The sequence below is a fragment of the Mycteria americana genome, chromosome 8, assembly GCF_035582795.1.
Source record: "Mycteria americana isolate JAX WOST 10 ecotype Jacksonville Zoo and Gardens chromosome 8, USCA_MyAme_1.0, whole genome shotgun sequence".
Lineage (NCBI taxonomy): Eukaryota > Metazoa > Chordata > Aves > Ciconiiformes > Ciconiidae > Mycteria > Mycteria americana.
The window spans coordinates 20380336-20402841 of record NC_134372.1 but is presented as its reverse complement, the minus strand read 5'-3'; the positions used below and the strand labels follow the sequence as shown (position 1 = coordinate 20402841).

Below are 22506 nucleotides of genomic sequence, written 5' to 3'. Positions count from 1 at the left end.
TGAATTACCCAGTTTGTAGATCTGACGTAAAAATGTCCAGTTTTCCCTCTGTTAACGAGCAGCAGTGCTTCCTAGTATTGCTGTTTCTTCTGGCTGAAGCTGGAGTCTCTTCTCAAAATTAGTAGCAGTTTGGATTTTGTTTTCAGCAGTTTTTCTTAATATCTTTTTTTAGTTCTTAGTATGCGTGTTGCAGACTCTGAGAACTGATGTGACAGCTCAGTTTGGTATTAGTTGTATATATTGCAAGTATTTTGCAAAGGGTAACATTGCATTTTACCTTCTTTTTCTTTTCTTTTCTTGCGCTCCAGTGCTCAGCCATCCTGGTGGTCTCCGCCAGCCCACACTCCAGTATCACCGTGTATTTCTTGTAGTGGAGTGCCCAAAACTGAGGCCAGTACTCCAGATGTGGTCTCACGAGAGCCAAGTCCAGCCCTGGCTGCAGTCTCTTACGGTGACAGCAGCTTGTTGCGGTGCTTCCTGATGGTGTGGCTGTGGTTTGTCGCTAGGCCTAGGCACCGATAGGATAAGTAAATGTAAAATCCAGGGATTGTGTGTTGTTTTGGTTTTTTTTTTCCCCCTAAGCATGATTTATTATCTGAAGGAAAGTGTTATGATAAGCACTTTTTTCAGTCATCCTTTGTGTATCTGAGTGCTTTGAGTTTTATGACTTTAATTATTAACTAAGCCTGTTCTTTCTTAGGGGCAAGAAGAGAGACCTTCTCTTTATTGGGTCAATTTATATTGTTTATTTTTAAGTGGAAGAGAGTGATTACTAGATTACTTTAAACTTCAGCCAGTGAGCTAGTATTGAGCTACAAACCAGAGCTCTTCCTCTTTAGTTTCCTTAGCTGAGGAGCAGAATTGTGTTCCCTGATGTCAGAAGACTAGCAAATGGATTAAATATCTGTAAGTTTTGGTTCCTGATTTTCCCCAGACATGACGTACATCAGTCACTTGTAGCTGACTATGGCTTCTGCCGAATGGGTCCAGCTGTGTTCATTCTGGTCTGTGGTAAGCGTGTAGCAAATGGTGACTGCAGGCTGGGAGGGAAAAGGCAGCCTGCGAAAGCACTTTGCAGGTTGGGGTCATCTGCAGTGTCTTCTTCAGGGCGGGGCTGCCAAGCACTAACCTTTCTGCTTGTGGGTAAAGGGTTTTGCTGGTATAAACAACTTAATACATACGAGTGCTTTTTTTGGACTTTGTTGTTTTCAGAAGGTTTTAGAGTACGCTAAGGATCATACATTTCATCCCCAAGCTGCAAGCTTGCTTGAACAAAGAGCAAATCTTTTCAGGAGCCTGGTTCTCTTTAGAAAGAGCTTTTCAAGTTATTTTGCCTCTGGCTGTTAGTTGGTGGGCAGTTCTCTCACCTTTGTCTTTTCTTCAGAAGTTGCCGGTATTCAAAAGTTAGTAGTTTACTTAATCAATAATGTTTAGGATAGAGATTGGGAGGAAGTGGTAATATGACTCCCTCTTGAGGTATTTCACTAAGCTGCTGTCTGCTGCAGAAGGGACTTCCAAACGTAGAAAAAGTAACATGAACTTAGAGATCCAGTCCTTACTCCTTTGGATGACTTGCTAGCCTGCCTTTTGCTAGTGTTTCTTTCTTATACCATTTAGAGATCACAGAGTGTCTCAGACTGGGAAGGATATGTCCCTAAGGAAACAAGTACATTTCTTCATGATGGATTCATGTATCAACACAAGATACTAGACCTTGCCTCAGTAAATCCAGAGCCGTTGCTTATAGCTGCAACAGATGAACATAATTTCAAACATAAATTTATGTTCCTCAGAAAAGCTAACACAATCACACTAAGCTTAATATATTTCACAAGTAGCAGGCAGGAGCCGTTATTCTTTACACCTCTTACGATGCATCTGCAGAAGACCACGTCTTTGAGTGGAGAGATGATGTTAGCCACACCCTTGTGTTTATGCTTTCTCAACCTCCTTTGGAAAAGGGGATTTTTTTTGCTGTCTGATCCTGTTACAGTGCAAAGAAATTTGCTAGGTAGTGTGCCTTGCTCTCTGCTTGCCTTCTAGTAGTGCCATGCTTATGCTGGGAGGGAGTGAAATCTTTCTTAGGAGAGGAGAAGGAAATGCAAGGCAATCTATTCCAGGTATATTTGATATAGTCCTCTTCTTTGCAGGTGTTTGGTCTATTTCCAACAGAAGAATTTTCAAGGAAACAGAAAAATATAATGAAATATTTCCCACTAAGGTTGAAATTACATTTGTGCAGTGTCTTCCTGCAGCACTGTCAGACTTCTCATCAGAAACATCACCAGCAGGAGGATCAGGTCCCTTGCTTGTGGGGAATTAAGCAGCAGTCTTGATACTAGTGTTAGTAATGGTTTTGCTGATATTAATAGTTCCACTCTGAGTCACCATCATAAGGAAATTTATTCTTTCAGTGTGAGAAGTTCCCAGAGTGCTTAGCATGCAGGCCATTCCTAGGTTTCCCTGGGCCTCCTTTATTTGCATCCGATGAATTGTTCTGTAGGTCTTCAAGGCTGTGGCATATGAGAGTCTTCACACGCGTGGTTTGGTTTTTGTGATCCTTTGAAATGGTGGTAGAATCCAAATAAATCAAAGGAGGCGTTGGAGTCGAGGATAGGACAGCTTTCTAGAAACCCAACAGCAGGACTGAGCAAATTTTACCAATACCCATCTGTCAAGTATGGAAGAAGTGGCACAGCAGAGAAAGAAGGAACTATAATCAAAACATTTTGCCACTTGCATAATATTTCTATGGCAAAATAGTCATGTTTGCAAAGCCCCACTACGGAAAGGCATTACTTTATGGTACAGGATGATCTCCCAGTGCTTTGGTCATGTGGATTTTACAGATGGATACTTAGGAAGTTTGAGTTGACTTTGTTTTCCTAAAGAAATAATATAGGTCACCTTCATCCCAACCTGTTCACTTACTTTGTAAGTATTGAATTCTGTTCAGTGGCATTGCACTGGTGGTGGTAGAGATTCTCAGCTGAACTCTTTGCTTTTTAATTTTACATGTTTTTCTCACTCCTCAAGTCCACATGCACTTTTTGATACAATTACTAAGCCAGACTTTAGGGACAATCCAAACTATACCTCTAAACTTGTTTTTTTTGCATCTATTCCACTTTTTGGGTTTTTTTTGAATAAAGAAACTGCTAAATATTCACTATAAAGTGTATGAATGCAAACATCTTTTGACATGTCTGTGGACACTTCAGCTGTTTTTCTTGGATAGAGACTCAGAATTGAAAAATTCTTATCAAGGAATTTGCATGTTGTAACTGATAAGTGTCATTGTACTAAATGGATTAGGGCCCTGCATTCAAAGAGAAGTTTAAATTTGACAGATAATAGTAAAAAAAAAAAAGGCATTTTAGTAAAAAAATATACAATTTTTAAAAAAAACTTATTAATGAATGACAGTGGACTTTAAAGTTCTTTCTATGTGAGATACTCAGTAGCTACTAGTTAAATACCCTACTTGAAAAATCACTAAAACTAGGATCAAGTGAAGATATCTTTAATGTTGTGTATATGATTGCAGGGCTTGGATGCACACTTGAACTTACTTTGAAAATCAGAGTACTTTTGTCTGCTTTTGAAGATACTTGAACTAGAGAATTTATTCAAGCAATATAATACCGAAAAAATATTTACCATAATGTTACAGGAATCCATGTACAGTTCTGTACACATAAGCTCAGGTTGCTACAGCAAATGCAATCTGAAAGTCTCAAGCTTATGTGTAAGTATGTGTTTTGGGAAAAATGGTAAGAATTAGGTCAAATGCCTTTGAATTCAGTACCTGAATAGTAAAAAAGCAAGATGCCTGGTGCTAAGTAATTGTCATCACTCTAATCTAGAGACTTTTATATTGTCCTGCAGTATCTATTAAATTCTTTTTGAGCCCTGCTAACTTCAAAGTTAGCCTTCAGTGCAGCTTGTTGGAGGCAAAAGCCCTTTCAGGTTCCAGATCAGGCCACAGAAACCATAGCTGGCACTTTGTTTAATGCTGTCCTTTTGTTCAGAAGTAAAAGAAACATATAGCAGTTTTCCTATTGAAGTGACATCAAACCCAACTGTCTTCAGAAAGTAAGGAGATGATTGCTGGCACGCTGTGGTGGTCACAGCTTTGGTTTCAAGGCTTCATTGCACAATATGTTGGTTTCAGCTGTTCCCTGCCTTTTTGATCTGCTGCCCCATGCAACAGCTTGCCACCTTTCATTTACACCAGTACAAGATGGTGTGCTATAACATAAAGTAAGTCACTGATGTGATACAGATTAAAAATAATCTTCCAAAAAGAGGAACCTGAGACACTGGGCAACTGTTGCTCCTGTTCTCAAATCCTTTTCTGTAGAGTCTTATAATGATGCGCTTTTTGTGTTCATCAACTCTGACTTGAAGTTTTAGGGAGAAGTGGTGCTGGCCTTACGGGTCAGGAACATTTAGACATCCATTGTATAAATCATGTGAAATCTAAATTATGCAGTTGCACTCCTTTTAATATCTAGATAAAATCAGTACTTGAATGCAGAGTGTCTGGCTAACCCCAGGCAAGGCTGAGTGGATATCTGAAAAAATTATTTGGGTATTTTTTTCATCTTGTATTACTGAAGGTTTCTTTCTTTAGCTGAAGTTAGTCCACAGCCTTTTTTGAGATGAGGCTTTTTCTCTAGACTTTCAGTTACTTGGATATCAGCAATTACAAAAACACACTGAAATTGTGTATAAGCAAAAGATGGTGTTTCAGACAATTAAGGAGTGATTAGGATTTCCTGAATAGTTATGATGGATTGATACAATTCCATGAGTTGCCAAATCTGGAATATGTTGCCATACATCTTTGGTGGAAAAAACTGAACTTAAAACAGCATGGGTTTCTTTCTTGGAGTAGCTGACTTGTTTTAGTTTGGGCTTTAGTTTTACTGAATATTTCATTGTGATGGCTACTTTTTCTGTATTTCTTTTGTGTGCAAATACCTTGTGTTTTGCAAAAGACAGATAATGGAGAGTTAGTGCTATTTCTTCCTGCTCCTCAGTGTTTTTGAGTAACCTTTTTATAACTTTTTACAGAAAAAGTCTGTATAGAAACCTCGTCAAAATCTGGTTAAAGTTTTGCTGATCCTTGGGGAAGAGCAAAAACCAAAGAATGAGAATGAATTATGATGTAGTTCTGTTGGCCAGGGAAAGCAAGGAGGGATGTAGAGGAAGAAGTGCCAGGATCTGGTCTTAGAAAAATTAGAGAAAATACATAGGCATGCTTGGAGAAAAGGATTGAATGCTTAGTTGAAGCTTATAGCTTCTTTTGAATCTCCAATCCTAGTGTATTAGTATTTAATGCCAGTGAATTTGTAGTTGTTTGGAGTTGCTTATTTTTAAATTATTCTTCAGTTATCTGTGCTTCGATATATGGTATTTGTGTTTGTTGCTCAGCCACTTTTCTCAAGCTGGAAGTACATGTCCACTGCTTCTCTTCCTTCTGTTCCATTTTATTGTTTTGCTCAAAGGTTAAAGGGCTGCAGATCTTTTCTAGATCTTAGGGGAAGAAAAAGGTAATAAGCAGCAGTACATGTGTTAAGCGGATATGAGAAAAAAAATTGATCAGGTTTTGAAAAAATGGCTTTATGACCTGGATCTTTAACTGGCTGCAGTGTCTGTATTTCTGATGCCCATTAATGTCCCTTCATACAGCTTTTTAGACACCTTTGTGTTGAGGGTTGTGCCTGTCTTCTGGCCAGCACGTTGAGGTAACTAAATTTGGACAGAGCTGGTTTCACATGGAACCAGCAGCAGAGATCTGAACCTAAACTCCCTCTGGGAATCTAGGAATAACCCTTGAAGTATTTTAGTTTTGCAGCAGGCAGCCACGTTGCAAATGTAGTTAACATAGGCTAATTTATTTTTGATGAATCTGAAGTAATCTAATTACTAGCTTAGCCTGAAATTTGCTTCTGAGATGTTGCTTATCCTACCTTTAATCTGAAATACTGTTAACAGGCTTATTAATTGTGTAGGGGAGAGCAGTGTGTTTTCTGCCTTGTTTACCCATGAACATAATGCAGAGAAAAATGTACAACTTACAGCTTTTTTTACACAGCGTTGTACAGCGTGAAGTGTAATTTGAATTTTGCCTTGCACCTGACTTGGGGTGTCCACACAGTGCAAACACTTTTGGAAACGATACTCCATTTAAGCTACTTGGCTTGTAGGAGGTGCGTGCAAGCTGGTTCAGGGCTTTGACACTGCTAATGTAGAAATAGTGTGTTGTAGGGATGCATCAGTTAGCTCTAAAATGTCTTGGCTGCTTATGGAGTCCTTGAAGTCAGCTGCTGTTTGTGTGCTTAAATTCCTCGGTTAAAGAGGTTCTGATGTATGTACTAATTTGAGCGGTCAGCAGTGAAATGCAACTTTCTAAATAGTTTGTTTTCTTTTTACAAGTCCTATAAATGAATAGATGAGTGAATGTGAAGAGGTTTCTTTGCATCTGCTCTGGAAGGAAGAAAAGTTATTATAATCTCGACCCAGTATTTTCCCCTTTTCAAGTTTTCATTTGTGATGTTTTCTTTATATGTGAAATAAAAGCTAAAGGGGCTCTTCTAGGTATTGAGACAGTTTCTCAGGTAGAAAATACTACTTAATGTTTCCATTATAAAAAAAAAAAAAAAAGCTTGACATATCTAATCTTCCCAACTGCCTAACAAAATCCCATTATTTAGGATAGCTTTTGGTATAGTTGTAGATGCAAATGGTTTGAACAAATATGTAGCGCAGGACAAGCATCTGTGATGCAGTGGAAGCTCTGCAAACTTGGTGCATTTACTTCAGTAGTTTCAACAAGTTCACTGTATAGGTAACACGATTGGAAGTTTCCCTTGAGTCTTAAACGTACAGAGGAAAAACTGTTTTACTTTGTGATGCATGAAGATTAGAAGTGCGAATAGGTTCTACCTAAATAGGTTTATTTGGAAAATTAACTAGATGAATCATTAGCAATATTGTTAGTGCAAAAACAATAATAGTAATTGTAGCAGAGAACTTGAGGTAACTTCTCTTAATTTAGAAAAATAAAAAGAAAACCAGTACTTTGCTCCTAGTGTCTGTGTACCTTTCTACAGCCAGTTTGTCATAGCCATATTTCTGATGATTCTTATGTAAACATTTTACTGTCAAAATTATTATTTGCAGACAGAAAGGATTCCTTTTTTGGAGTATTTGTACTCTAGAGTTGTGAAAGTTAATTCAGAAATGTTTTAGGAAAGTGATTGCAACCATTTGCAGTGATATCAATGATAAGCCTGATGACTGCTTTAATGTACTATTTAAGTATTGGGATTTTTCTGCTCTGGGCAAGAATGTGGATTGCTAATGTACTGTACACATACAGTGTCTGCCAAAAAAGGCTGAGTGACTATGTAAAGGCATGAACTGAGACAGCTGAAAAACAAGCAGCACTTGTAAGCTGAAGGTATAATTAAACCTCCTATTAGGCTGGGAAAGGGCTGCAGAGTCCAGCTTGTTAGAAAATAAAGCCAGTTTTCATCTGGAGTAAAACATGATCAGTAAGCCTCAGGTGGAGCATTGCAGTAGGACTTGCTGGCTGCCCCTTACTGCTGGATGCTCTTTCACAACCTAAGATTTTATTATTATTATTACTGATTCAAATTTTTTCAACTACCAGCTTGAGCTGAGCAAGGAGGCATTGTGAAAAACGTTACAGTGAGGCTTAACGTAGCCCCCAAACCTTGCCTATCTGAATTTAAAACGGCATTTGCCATTTTTTTAGTAAGCTGCTTCTGCATAAAACTAGTACTTTCTGTTTTGAGGGGCAGGTGTAGAGAAAGTGATTAAAATATATATATATGCGGGGCTCAACATATTTATATTCAGCAAAATAGTTTGCATGATGTGCAAGTTTTGCAAGCCTTCATGGTTCAGTACTCGAAATGGTGCAGGGATGAGTCATCAAATGGCTACAATTACACAATTCAGTACTCATTGCCCTTGTAAATACAACATACTAATATAGGATGGATACAGGCAGTTTTTGATTACTGACTCTTTACTCCAGACACTCAGAAAATTAAATGAGAGTTAGGGTGTATTTGAAACAGTTACGCAAGGAATATGTTAGACATGATCCTGCAGTACCTGTTGAGTTAAGCCTGCTCCTAAGAAGTAATAAGCTATTACGTATTTACAAAAAAAAAAACAAAAAAACCAACCAACCAAACAAAAAACCCCCCAAACCAAAACACGGACAACTTTAATTGGCTGGTGGATCAAAAGCATCCTCCCCATCTAATTTTAGAAACTATACCTGCTGCTGAAAACACTGGATGTCTCTAGGGATTGTGATAATTGTATTTTTTTTCTAGTGATGTCTGTTTGCTGAGTGGAAATACAGGCATGCTTGAAAATAGCTGGTAACTTGGACAAAAGCAGCCTTTCTTTTTTGTTTGTTTCTTGTTACATCCTAAACTGACTGTTAGTTTAATCAGTGATTTTTTAAATTAATTAATATTAATCTTTATGAGAATCTGTATTGCAGCATTTCTCAAGTTCTAAAAGCCAGCAGGGTGATTTTGCTGTTATGGTACTTCATTGGCAGTTGTGCTTCACAGGTTGGGGTATGAATTACCAAATTAACTGCTCCACTGGGTAGTTTCAGACTGCAGTTTGTGCATACAACTGCCTATTAAAAGGATGTGCCATCACCAAAAGCTCTGCGATGAAGTTGGAGCCCTTGCTTTGTGTTTCGTGGAATTGGATCAGAATAGTAATTCTGAACTGCTGATCACTTTTGTGTATAATTTCATTTTAAAAACAAGTTACATAGTTCAGTCGTCTGTGGACACAGCCCACACTGGTCTGACTTCTGAGATTAACTTCAAGTCAGGCATACTGAATAATAAGAGAGATGCAGTTACGTATTTACAGAAGATCAGCAAATGAATTTTGTAATGAGGTTAAGGTGAAGACTGACACTCTAGAAACAAAGTTTCTTAGTGGTACTAATTGCCAGTCATCAAAGCATTAGTGATTAAACAAGATAACCTGTTTAGTACCTGCTTCTATTCTTTTGAACCTGCAAAAATAACTGTTCTGGAACATTTAGGTGAAGAATTACTTTGACTTGAGATTTTCTTTCTCTGAGCAGAGAGACAGGAGCAGGCAACTGTTGGTTTTTGGGGATTTATGGATCTGGAGAAAACTTCCTTAAAAGTAGGCCCTTGAGAAGTGTCAAACTGGGTATGTAAAAGCATTAGGTGTCTTTTAAAAACATCATATCTACAACTTGTGGTCAAACTACGGTGTTTGCTTTTAGAGACTTTAAACACAAACTGGATAACTGTCTGCTGGTACTGAATTTACCCTATCTTCCTGTAAACTTCTTGGTGGTTAGTCAGAGGCCAAATAAAAATGCTGCCTTATTTTCAGTATGAGGGTTTTTTTCTAATTTTGCCTTCAGCTGTTGGATCTTGGTAGACTCTTTTAGTATTTCAAGTATATTTTTGTTTGAACTTCCAGCAATAACTACACTAAAATAAAACCTGGCAACTGGGAGAATAGCTAGCTAGGTAAGAAATGAAGCATATTGAGCTTAATTTGTGCAGATCCCTAGTGCTTACATAAATAGTTTAATTTAAGATGAAACAAGCAGTTACTAATACAGATGTCAAATATAGACATGTCCATGGTCAGCAGAGTTAAATTTCAAATTAGAATTATAGAATATCTGAAGTTGGAAGGGATCCATAAGGATCATCAAGTCCAGCTCCCTGCTCCGCACACGACTGCCTAAAACTAAATGAAGTTTAACTTGATGAACCTTAGAGATTTGTTTTCAAAGTGCTTTGTAGTGACTGTGGACAGTGGATTGAGTTTATTACCATCAAATGTTTTCAGAAATTCTTTATTTGGAAAATCATTCAGCCACGGGCTCTATTTTCTACTTTTCTCAAGGGATTTTTTTTTTCCCCCTGCATAAAGGTATGATTATCTCATATTTAGAAAAATGCATACGTTATCTTCTTACATAATTAATGGAGGAATATTGCAAGGAACTGTTTTCTGTAGGCAACGTGAGTGAGGTTAAACCTGTAGCTGGAGGTACGTTGTTGCTGGTGCTGTCTTCTTTGTGAAGCCAAACATCTTTATTGCCCAAATTTGAATAACTGTCCATACCTTTTTATGCTTACTCCTTTGATACAGGAATCTTTTATGTCATTTCTCTATATAGCCTATGGCTATGCTTCTGAAGAAATTTTTTGAAGTGGTGAATCTTTGCAGTGGTTAGGATAAGCACACTTTGTCAGTGACCACCTATTTCTGACCTGGCATTTGGAAGCACTGTAGTATATTTGCATTTCTTTGCAGACTGATATATACAGATTTTGAGGGATGTGATAAGTAAGGGATTTGGTCCTTGCTGTGAGAAGAGTTGATTCACATCTTGTGCAGTTTAAGTTAGTGGTTCTCCAACTTTGTTTAGTGTTTGTGCTACAGTATATTTTTATTAAGAGTGTCTCAGTACTTAAAAGAAGGAAATCCCCTCCTATCCCTGATCAAGTGTCAAGATGTTGTTAATAAACACTGTTTAACAGGTTCCTGGATTAGAAAACAGTGACCATTACATCTGAAGGAGAGGCTCGCATTCATTTGGAAACGCTTTAAACCATTCAGGGTTTTCTGGCTATATTAAAAGCAGGAAGCCGTAAGAGACACATTCTCATTGCTTTTAGATGGTAAAGATGGTTACCCAGCTTTCTTCCTTACTGATGTGGTCCAGTTGTCACATAGGATGGTGGATTCCTCTCCTCCTCTGGGTGAATGTGTAATTAATACCTTCAGCAATCCTATGCTGGCAGAGCTGGTTTCAGAAGGCCATTTGAGTATACAGAGCTCGAGCTTAATCTGCTGTGTTTGACTTCAAGCTATCCAAGTATGTATTAGTTATTTTCTATTGTTTCTTCAACTTCTCTAAAGTCAGATGTAGATGTGATTTGCTAAAGGAGATCAGAGCCTGTTTAGCTGAACTGTTTTGATTAGTTCTACTTGTTTTGTAATTTTAACTGAAATTTCCGGGTATCTTTTCCAGTGAGTGGGAATTTTGAGAAAATTAGATTTTCAAAGAATTATCTTGATCTTTAATTCGGATCAGAATTACTGGTGTAGTCTCAAGGGTAGTGGGAAATAGAAGTTCTTGTTTTCTATAACTTTCCCTTTCATTGTAGCTGAAAATATAATAATTGAAGACTGCTATTCTTTTTTTCAAGGTAACACAGCTATTGTCTAGTTTTATCCATCCATCCTTTGTATCCTGTGAATCCATTCTTCGGTAGGGAAAAGTTTCTCATTGAAGAAACATAGCAATGTTGTCTGCCTTGCTAGGTACTACTGCTGCTACTTGTGTGTCTTCTCCTAGTTCCCAGGATTACTGCCATCACTTCTATAATTGCTCTGTTGATACTGGAACTAAAACTGGGTTAAAGAACAAAGCTGCAGCATACTGTTTCTCTTCAGAGTCAATTAAGTGACTAAAGGCACTCCCAAGTCATGAAGCATAGTGCAAATCTAAGCATTACCTGCCTGGAGCTAACACAAATCTGGTAGAAATCTTGGTAGATTTCTGCTAGAAAAGATGCAGCTTTTTTTTATGTATCTCATGAGTGAGATGAACCTTGCAGGCTGAGTGCCATGCATCTACAGAAAAACTTAGGTGCTTTTGCACCTAATGTCATACAATCATATATATGTGGAACTATTATGCTTGAGATGCCAGTTTTAGTTGCTACCAGGTATCTAAGGATTTTAATTGAAACTGATTTATGAAGTTTTCCAATACCTACAAAATTTTTTGCCTTTGGGGATCATTCATGGTTGGTTTTATTTTGGAAGCTTTTCATAATCTCCAAAGGAAATGAGCTTTATGTAATTATGCTGCTTGTCAGTGCCTCTTTCTCCCCACATAACTTTTGAACCTGTTTGCCCTGTTCATCTGCATCTCATAGAAATCCCAAAGACTTGAGGTATTGTGGAGCAGAAAGACTAAAGAAAGCTTGAAGTTACTGCAGAACTAGGCAAGGAATATGGGATGCAAATCTTCAGGAAACAAGCTTTTAAAATTCTACGGCTTGTAGATCAATTTGTAAATTTTGCTGCCATTGCTGGTTTTACCATTAGTGAAAATAAGACAGATGCTTTCTTCAGTGTAACTTTATTCAGTTGGGTTATAACACCTATAAGGCAACAGAAAACATCTATGCTTAGACCCATTGTTATCACTTCGCTGTTGCTGCCTTTCTCAATAGGGGATGGAGAACACTTATTCCAGACTGACTAATTAAGGAATGACAGCTGGTTGGAAATACCATTCTACTTTTGCAAGAGCTGTGAGCAACTTAACAAGAATTTCTGGAAAAAATGAACTTATAAACAGGATTGATAATATTTAGAAGCTGCGCTTCCATTGTGAGAAGCTGCTAGGCTCTTGTGGTTGTGGGGAAAAAAAAATCAAGCCTGTTCTTTCAGAGTCTGCAAGTGCAGGGCAGTCGTATCACAGGGCTCATGGCCTTGCCAGAGTAACTGAATGAGACGTCATTGTTTGCACCAGGTCTTGATGCTGTTCAGCAGCAGAGCTGCAGGGAAATGGAGTCCATGTTAAATCCACTTTAAAGCTGCTTGGGAAAACTGCAGAGGCAGCCAGCACAGTAGCTTTATGTAGAGGGTGGGTGGGGTAAACAACAAGGTACAGGTTGAGAGAAGGGAACAGCATGATGAAGGGAAGAGTTGAACTTGTAGATGCCTATCTTCCTTCTTGCACAAGAGCTGGAGGCCTTCCTGAGCAAGGACTAGTGACACCAGCTGTTAGGAATTTTGACGACTTTTGCCAAGTGCCGTGGATGTACAGAACAGATTAGAGTTGTCTAATTGCTTCTTCCAGACAACAGGACAGGATCCACCCAGTCATCTTTTATTCTTCAGTTAGTAGGCTTAAGTGCTTCAGAGACACATTAGAGTCTGTGTACAATTGTAAAATCCATTGAGTTAGGATATATGTGATTGGGGAATAACCCCCAAAATTATGTGTTTAAGACAGAAGTAGAGAGAATTTATCAGGAATAGAAGATATAATAGGGAAAACAAGCTATATATTTGAGACTAGAAAGAACCGTCAAGCTCTAAAATATAGTAAGAAAGGCAACTATCTTAGGCAACTGTTAATTTAGGTTAACTGTTAATTCTCTTAATTTTTCAAGTTTTCTCTTTTTTGGTGTGGTACATCCCTTATGCAAGAAAGAGGAGGACATGAAGCAGTGAATGCTTTTGAGGTGGAATTGTGTTTTGAGTGGGGGTTGGATGTAGTTGTTAAGGGGTTAATCCATAATCTGTGATGGCAAGAATAAAGGAATTGTGTGACTTATTCCATCATGTGTTTTACTTGAGTGCATTGTTCCTCTTTCTGCTGAGACAGCTGATAGAGGGGAAGAAGGCTGAAATAAGTACAATGTTTTAAGACATTCAGTTTTTCATGATAGCCCTCTGCCAGTTAGCCAGTATCTCCTGGACATGAATAATGGGGAGGACAGGGTTGGTGGGAAGCTAAATGAGCGATAATTGCCTAGGTGTGGGGTACCAATGAGTATGTAAAAATAGATGGTAATTGTGGTATGGACAGCAAAAGGGAGCAGATAAGTAAAAAACAAAAAGGGAAGAAATGACTGCAAGATTTTGAAAAATTGAGGTAAGCTCTAAAAGAAACATTTGCAGCTGAATGTTTATAGAAATTCTTACATCTTGTTCTTGAACAAAAGGGAGGAAAACAGTAGGGAGGAGCAGTTACGATGTGGGGAGAGGACTGTAATTAAGTCAGGGTGAAGAAAGATGGTGACTGCCAAGGGTTATAGGACACAGATTGTGGCAGTGAATTACAGAGACATTCTACAGAGAATGGTCCCTCCTCCTTGTGGTAAGCTAGAGCTGGAAAAAAAATTCATATTGTGTTGCATAAAAGTAGTGTATAGTGGGTTCCCCCCCCCCCCCCCCCCAACTAGACGTATGCAATTTAACTGTAGCAGAAAGTGCTAGTTGATTACTTTGACAGGTTTAATTACTTTGGCTTGAGTAGGATGAAAGTGAATTTATTTCCCAGTGAGAAAAGCGTTGAAAGGCTGCATGAAAACCTGTCAAAGGAAATTGAAGAGGGGTTAGGGAGTTATCTTTACAGTAAATGGAATTGATAAACATGTCAGTTAAAAGGGGAATTTATTTATAGTACCCAGCTTTTGTGGCCAAAAATCTTTGATAATACCGTTCATTGAGAAAATGACTTTTATCTGTTCAATTGATTTGCTTTTTCATAATGCTTGTAGAGCAAGGAATTGACATAGAATAAAAAATTGAAGTAATACTACTTTTTTTTTTTTTCTTAGAACACGTCAGTAATGGAGGATCAGAATGAAGATGAGTCTCCAAAGAAAAATACCCTATGGCAGGTAGGACTAGCATTCATGTAGAAAGAGAGGTGGCATGTTTTTATATGTTCCTGCTTTTGAGAAATTTCCGAATCTTGTGTCTGCATAATCATCCTTGTATGTAGTTGACTGTGTCATCCTAAAATTAGCTCAGCCTTCAAGTGAAGGATGACACCGATGAAATTGAGAAATTACTAGATCTTCTCAGATTTTGTAGTTTGTGCTGACCTTTCTGGACAATTCTGTGTCCAAGGATATCTGGGAATACAGTTCAACCTGTCTGAGCATGTGACTGTCAATTTAAAAAGAAAAATTGAACACCTTCACATGGCAAGGAGTTGCAACCAATTTGCTTTGAAGAAGTTTGGGAATGTTTTGGAGAGCTGACAGTTGTTCCCCAGCAGCCCTCTTGGTCTCCTGAAGGGCTCAGAAGAGCCTGGCATCAATCTTTGGTTCTATTTACTTTGGTTCTATTTTTGGTTCTATTGGTTCTATTTTTGGTTCTATTGGTTCTATTTAGTAGTAAGCCCTGGGGTGGTGTTCTTGTAGCATCCTTATTCGTAGCTAAAGCTCCCAGGATTTTAATGATGTTTTTATGTGGATGTCCCAAACATTGACATGAGCTGTTTTTCAAAAACAAAACAAGCCCTTGATATCGTGTAATTCTCAGTTTTCATTTATGGACAAGCAGTTCAACACCGACATGAGGGTCTTGAATTTATGTGTTAATTAGAGTATTAATACCCAACTTTGGTATGTCTCTAAATGTGTATTATTTTAACTGCTGGAACCTGTGTAAATCATTAGTGGAGACAGACTGCAGTATGCAGTAGAGGCAAACTGCAATATGCAGCAGAAACCACTGGTTTAATCTGGAAAAGTTTGTTCTTAGAAGAATTAAGCTCCTTGCTGTTTAAATGGTAAGAGGTGTAAGAGAATTGAAGTCTTTCAGTGTAAGAAGTAACTTATAAGCAAGGTCCCTTCATTCATCTTTATCCATGAAAGATGAAATTTGAATGGTGTAACTCATAGCTTTAAGAATGTATTTTAAAATTTAACTGTTGATTATTTCTTTGCATGTTCTCACATTTTCTTCCTCAAGAGAATTCTTATAAAGCTGTTCCTGTTCGTGTTTATATTTACACACTGATATTCCTTTTCTCAAAACAGATAAGTAATGGAACTTCATCTGTGATTGTCTCAAGGAAAAGACCATCGGAAGGAAACTACGAAAAGGAAAAAGACTTGTGTATTAAATATTTTGACCAGTGGTCTGAATCAGATCAAGTTGAATTTGTGGAACACCTTATTTCACGAATGTGTCACTATCAGCATGGACATATTAACTCTTACTTGAAGCCCATGTTACAACGGGACTTCATCACTGCGTTACCAGGTAAATTAATATTTATTTTACAAGAGGTGCATTATAAATACTTTATTTTGTTTAATACTTCGGGTGTATGCAAACTTTTCAGAACATCCTCCAGATTTAGTGTCTTGTATAAATAAAGTGATGCTTCCTAGTCAGAAGAAGTGCAGGAGGGTAGCTGAAGTCATTCAGTTCTGTGATTAATTGAATTGGCCACTGGATGCCAGTGTTGTTCCATGTAAAAGTAGTTGTGAGTAGCATATCCTGAAGACTAGTGTTTGTTTAAATTGGAACTTAGTTGTTGTAAAAGTTGTATCTCTGCAAGCTCTGGTCTAAATTCCTTTTTCATACAAACCCCATAGGTGTAGAAAATACTATGGAGGTGTTTTCATTTCTGAAGTCCTTACTACATTTTAGTTTTGTTCTAACTTCTCAAATCTTAAATAAAAAGCAGCCTGCTTAGATAAGTGAATCTAGTTTGGTCTTGTTGCTGACTCAAGAGCAAAAGCACTTGTGGATTTTTATTGTATAGTCCAACCATGATTCCTTCCTTCAGTTGCTCAGAACCTCTTCTGCCACCGATGAGTGTAAACCTGTATCAGTAGTTCAAATATGAAATCTGTTCTTACACTTGCTATATGCATTTCTTCAAAAAAAATATGGAGAAGTAATAACTAGGTATATAGAATCTTTAGCTTTCAACCTCCTGGTAAGTTGTATATATTTTTCTGTTAATTTCTGGAAGGAATCATGTCCCTGGATTTTTGCTGCTGGATTCATTTGATTCTTTGAAAGGTAGATGTGTGAACATTGTTTCCAGAGTGGGAAATAAGCATGAAATAAGTGGCCAAATGTTGTATTTGCCATTGGCAGTATAATAGCACAGATTCACACCTGCAGTGAGTGAGTAGTGTGTGGATGTTATCCCAGGAATTCCAAGGCATGACAGTGCTGAGGGCGGATGAGGAGGTGATACAAATCGTAAATGGAATTGGAAACTGGTAATTTTCTGAGCACAGGGACTACTGAAGTAAAGTTCCTTTAAAGGCTGGTCATATCACAAGCTCTCAAGCTTTTGTAGCTATTGGTGTGCTTAGGTGGTGTTGTGTGTATGGGCTTTCCTGGTATCTGGGACAGAATGCTGCTGGCACGTTATGGCTTTCTGTTCTCTGTAGTGCTGCTATATTTTCACAAACTCTGGAGGAATTCAACTTTTGGAGGTGATGGGGGGATTTTGGCTCACATGTCAAGCATGGTTGAAATGAACTTAGTAGTTGGAGGAGAATGAAGAACATGGGGTAGGACACAGGAAGTGATATGGGATCTCATATGTGCTCTATTTTCTTAAAAAAAACAGGCTTAAAAATGTGAAAGAGGGCTGTGAGAGAGAGGGAGTGTCTTTCCCCCACACCTCAGTTTCACAGAAGTTATTTTAAAGAAGACTTAGCTTGTCTGGCCACACACATAAAAATGTGCCTCTCATTTTGACTGGAGAGCTGTCTCCTTTAGGTAGTGTGGATGTTTCTTCCAGCTTGTTTTAAAAATATTGAATTTTGATTTCTCTGGAGAGTATCTGGGATTAATTAAAAAATCAGGTGAAATAGACAGTCATGGTCATCATGTGTAAGTATGAGCTTCAATTATAATTTTATTTGGTTTGCTTTGATTTTATACCTCAGGGCTGATACCGTGGAGATACACAGTTCTTTCATATTATGTATTTACTCCTAAGAAATTTTTGGGAGCTGCATAAGCTGACACTTATTTACACCACATTTGTATATATAAATAGTTATATTTACGACATTTGTTGCTTTTGAAGATGTAAATACTGGGAACTGTTCCCATACACAGCCTTTGTTAAAGGTAATATGATGTTTGAAGAACGTCTGTATAAATTTACCTAAGAACTTAATCTGAGTTGATTGAAATCAGTCCTGCATTGGACTAACATCACATTAAAAGACAGCAGTAAAGTACTACCTTTTAAAAGATAGGTTCTCTTGTCTTAAAGAAGTAAAATTCCTTTGTTTTAAATGGAAATAGTTTTTGCTTGCTACTGTCCTTACTGATTTTACACCTGTGAGAATGCAGGAAAAATGGAAAAAGTTTGTTGTATCTGGCTTCCCTTTGCTTCAGTGGGAAAAAGTGATAATTCTGGTGTGCTTTTCTGTAAGTGGTGGCAGAATGTTTAGTCTGTAGGGTCTGTTCTTACAGGTTGGGCTGTGGTTGGGCTCTTTACTACAAATCAGCATCGTGGCATATGACTAGCTGTATCAGCTATAGCTGTATGGCGTATAGTTGTTTCTGTTATTGCAAGTCCCATTGATCAAGTGGCTCAGAAGCCTATACTCATTGTTTTTCCACATCTGCCGACAGTGTTTCCTCTAGCATGTCAAAAACACCTCCCAAGACAGCAGTGTATAATGGACAGCATAATTGCAAGAATAACTTATGTCACCTCTGTGCTTTTGATTCTCTTGATTATCTTCAAGATGTTAATCTTAGTATTACTTGCATGTTCTCATCCAAGTTGTGTCCTTTCCTTAAATGAATTACAACTTTGACCCTTGAGCCTTGCCACCCTCGATTAGGAAAGAAAGTCCCTTCCATGTCAGTTTTGTCTGTTAAAACTAAGAGAACCGTACACTGTGTCAGGCAAGTGAAAACCCTGCCAGGCTTCTTTTGAAATTTGTTTCTAAAATAATAAAAGCCTGTGCAGTTGCATGATCTAAGTGATTGCTTCATATCTAATGTTAGTCAGTTTTATAGAGTTGACATCCCACATTTGGGTTTCATTTTCATCCAAAGTGACATTTACACATTGAGCTTTGAAATCCTTGTGGATTTTAATTGTTTTAATTTATTATTGAAATTCAACCAAACCTTCATCTGGTACCTATAATCAACAGCAGCCGTAATTTTTCACCGTTTTCTATAAAACTGCAAAAGCTCTTGTAGAGGCATAAGAGTTGGGAGTAATGTTTTCTTTGAAAAGTGTACCAATAAATGCTAGATGCGTTTTACGAAATAAAACTGATAGGTTTTAGTACCTTTTTCAGAAACTGTTTATAAAACTAAATGCTCACTGTCCTTTAACGTAGAATAGGTATATGTGGCTATTTCAGGCCTTAATGTGTCTTAAACTTAGTCCTGCATGTTGTCTGAAATAATTATAGTGGGCCTGGCTAAGTATCTGTGCTTTGGACCTGTTCCTACTATGTTAATTAGGGTAAATATTTTACTTGACATCTTTTTTTTAATGTGAACAATTTAAATCTGTGCACTTTTGCAAGCAGTAAAAATCTTAAGAACAGACTTGGTGGCAAAGAAAAGCATTTGTGTATTTGTGCTCAGTATGCAACTTTCAAGGCTCTGTGTATTCATAGAAGACTAGACTGCCGTATTTTAATATCAGAAAACACTTGAGTTTCTGACTTTTAAAAATCTATTTTTAACTGTGACCAGTGTTATACAGAATTGTGAAAATTGTGCATCTTAAAGGGCTTCTGCCTAGTAATTCACAGCTGATTCTTAAAACTCAATGAAATATTGGCTTCATAACTAAGAGTTTGTGTGTGTTAAGTGTACAGTCCCAGATTAATATGCATACGTGTGTGTCTTATCGCTGTTGTGGAGATGTGGTAGCTGGTTGCAGTTAGCTTTTATTGAAAACCTTGGTTTAGTTCAATTAAACATTAATGAGCATTTGGTACTAGGATTACACCACAAGCAAGAGTCTGAAAAAGCCTTGGGTTAGTGAAGTGGGTAAAAACGAGCTGAGCACTTGTCAGTTGGGTTTTGTCTCTCCAAACGCTTGATCTGATGGTTCCATAAAACATCCTTCTGCAGATAGGCAGTCAAGTCTAAATCTTCTCGAGAACATTCCTAACCTGTAGAAAACAAAAGTCACCTTAGGAAGGAAGGTTTTCCTTGTATTTTGAGTTTATTTGGAGATTTACTCTCCTTAGGAACCGTGTTCTAGTCCTGTCTCTAAATGCTTGGTACGTATGTTACAGTGAAATGATTTTTTTTTTTTTAATTGGATTTTGAGAAGGACTTGGGTCTTAGCCTGATACTTCTGAATTCTGCACGTGCCACAGAAAGGCACCAAACACATTGTAGTACCCAGCCCTCTTTGCACTATGGAGCATAGTCTCTGTCGCACTGTTTCCTGAAGTGGAGGAGAGGCTTTGATTCAGGATGCTGGGGCCAGCTCTCCAGTGGCACGATGAGTTTCGTACCTCTCTGTCTGAGGAAATGACATTAATGACTCCTGGTGCCTTAGCAATGGTTTTCCAGCTCTTCACCTCTGCTTCAAATCATCTTGTTGACAGCCAGAAACGGCAACATTGATCTCTCCAAGAAAGGCTTAGCTTTTGGATGAATTGGTGGTGGTACCTTGGTCATTCAGGTTGCATTTCTAGACTTGAAGCATGAGAGCGGGCTTTGGATCAGATTTTTGCAACTGTTTTTCAGAGGATTGTTATTGCTCTTTCAAATACAGTTGTGTGAAAGACTGAAAAATTGCAAAATGTTCCTGCTTTGTTGAGTCTCATTTTTCTTAATCAGTTCTGTGCAACTACATTTAATCTGGAGAACTATCTTTTGAAAAGTAGTATTTCACAAGGAAAAGAAAACTAAAAGCAATTGAACATAAGTTGATGCATACACACATTGTATTACTTGGACGTCACCTTAATTTCTAAATAGGAGATCATAAAACCATGGACTTCAACAATCCTATGTTTACCTCATGCTAAAAGGTGTTAGGATAGAAAGCAAGCCCTAGTGTGTGCTGCCTACCATCCTGACTGATCCAAAGACTTTTTTTTATGGTCTCAAAATTGTAATCTGAATCAAATTCTTCTGAAACTACTTAAATTACATGTACATTCTTACTCTCACAAAGGATTTAAAATACAACATATGGATTTCTAATAATGGAATATGCCATATGGTGCATATGAAACTCCTGAAGTGTTTGTCCTTCATTCAGAAACTCTTGCCTGCTATTGAAAAACAAGTGATGCAGTAGTCCTAACTCTGAAAGGCATTTCATGTTCCACTCTCAAGCTGAGCTGTTCAATGTCTTCTGAAAGGTGATACAGGTATTTGAGAACAGGGGGAAAAACCAAAAACACCACCAACAGAAAACCACAGAACTGTGCACTTGTTGAGTTCAAAGGTTATTTTGCAGTGTGGCCTTTTTATTAGGTTGGTTATTGGTAACTTCACAGCTCCTTGGAGTTCTCATCTCTCTTTTGGGGGAGGATAATTATTTAGTTTGTTGCCAGGAGATGGCAGTAACAGATAAACTTTTAAAATATTTTGTGCATGAACATCTATTTGTCTGTTGCTTTCTCCCTTGGAAATTGTTCATTTCACATCTGACATGTTCATGATCTTTACATTTCAAAAATTGCTCAAAACTGTAAGCAAGGTGTTAGCAATATATTCAAGTGCCAGCGTGGCTACTTTGTCCCGTAACTGTTCTTTAAGTACATGGTTGAAATACATGCAGAGTTATAGTTTGCTTAAATGCTTTTAGTCAAGTAGTACTAAGTTTCCCCCTTCTAAGAACGTTAGTACACATGTGTGATGGTTGTTTTACTAAGTTATGCCAATTAGGCAAAATTATACGTCTCGACGTTGGAATGAGAAAAGCATCCAGTAGATGGCTATCTGTTCAGCATGGATCCTGCCATCCCATCTTTACAACTGCTAGAGATAAATAGCAGTGGTTTGACCAAAATATGCCTGCTAAGGACAGCTGTTCCTTTGGCCGTATAGCCAGTTTATTTGATGAACTTTGCATAATTCATTTGCTCATTCACCTGCAATCCTTCAGGTGCATGAGTAAAGAATTTTACACCTTAAAAGTGCAGACATTGAAAGATTTGCATGTCATCAGCATATCTTGTGCTTCTGGCTTTTTTGGAACCCAGACATAGCTGGAGCATGTTTTTCTTCTAACAAAGAGGAATTAAGGTCATGTGAAAAGGTTAGTTTGATGTGTGCCTCTGCTCTTCTGCCATGCTACCACTGATTAAAAATGCCTTTCACATGGAACGGACAGGACAGCATCCATGTATCTCTGGGAGAGCTGGAAGCCAAAAGTCGGTGCTCTTGTAATTCTGCCACATTTTGCAGAAATACTGTTGGCATCAGAGTGTCTACATCTCTTTTTAATAATTTCTGGGTCTGCTGGTTTGATGGTAACCTACTTTGGTGTTTACTCTTGGTTTCTTCTAACTTCTTCCAAACTTTGCAATCATCCAGTTTTAAATTTAATTAGTAAGCTGGAAACGTAGTAGCCTGATACTGGTTGAATTGAATTATAATTTCTGTCATTTCTTAGCCCTACCATCTCTTTTATTACCCATTGATTTGACTAAATATCCCTGTATGAGGTGAATATTAGTACACCTTTAGCCGTGAACTATGGTACACAAGATAGTGAACACACTAACTTAGTACTTTGGAGAGGGAGAGCAGGGTGGTCTAGCTCAGATGTTGTATAATGGCTATTGAAAGAAAAATGGTGCAGTGAAATGGGAGCCTTAAACACCTTTTAGACAGGAACCTCAGTGTACTGCTCTACTAATAAAGAGTTTGCAATTATGGTGGTTAATTGCCATATCCTCTGCACTG

The 22506-nt window shown here is 37.9% G+C and overlaps 1 protein-coding gene across 4 annotated transcripts in view; it reads left to right on the top strand.

The window, feature by feature from the left end:
* The window catches only part of FBXW11 (F-box and WD repeat domain containing 11), a 79024-nt gene that overhangs the window by 23484 nt on the left and 33034 nt on the right, over window positions 1-22506 (top strand). For all 4 annotated transcript variants that reach the window (XM_075510044.1, XM_075510043.1, XM_075510045.1 and 1 more), the window contains 2 exons: window positions 14439-14501; window positions 15651-15876. In XM_075510044.1, coding sequence (XP_075366159.1) covers window positions 14439-14501; window positions 15651-15876 — 289 coding nt within the window. The remainder of the gene's footprint in view (window positions 1-14438; window positions 14502-15650; window positions 15877-22506) is intronic.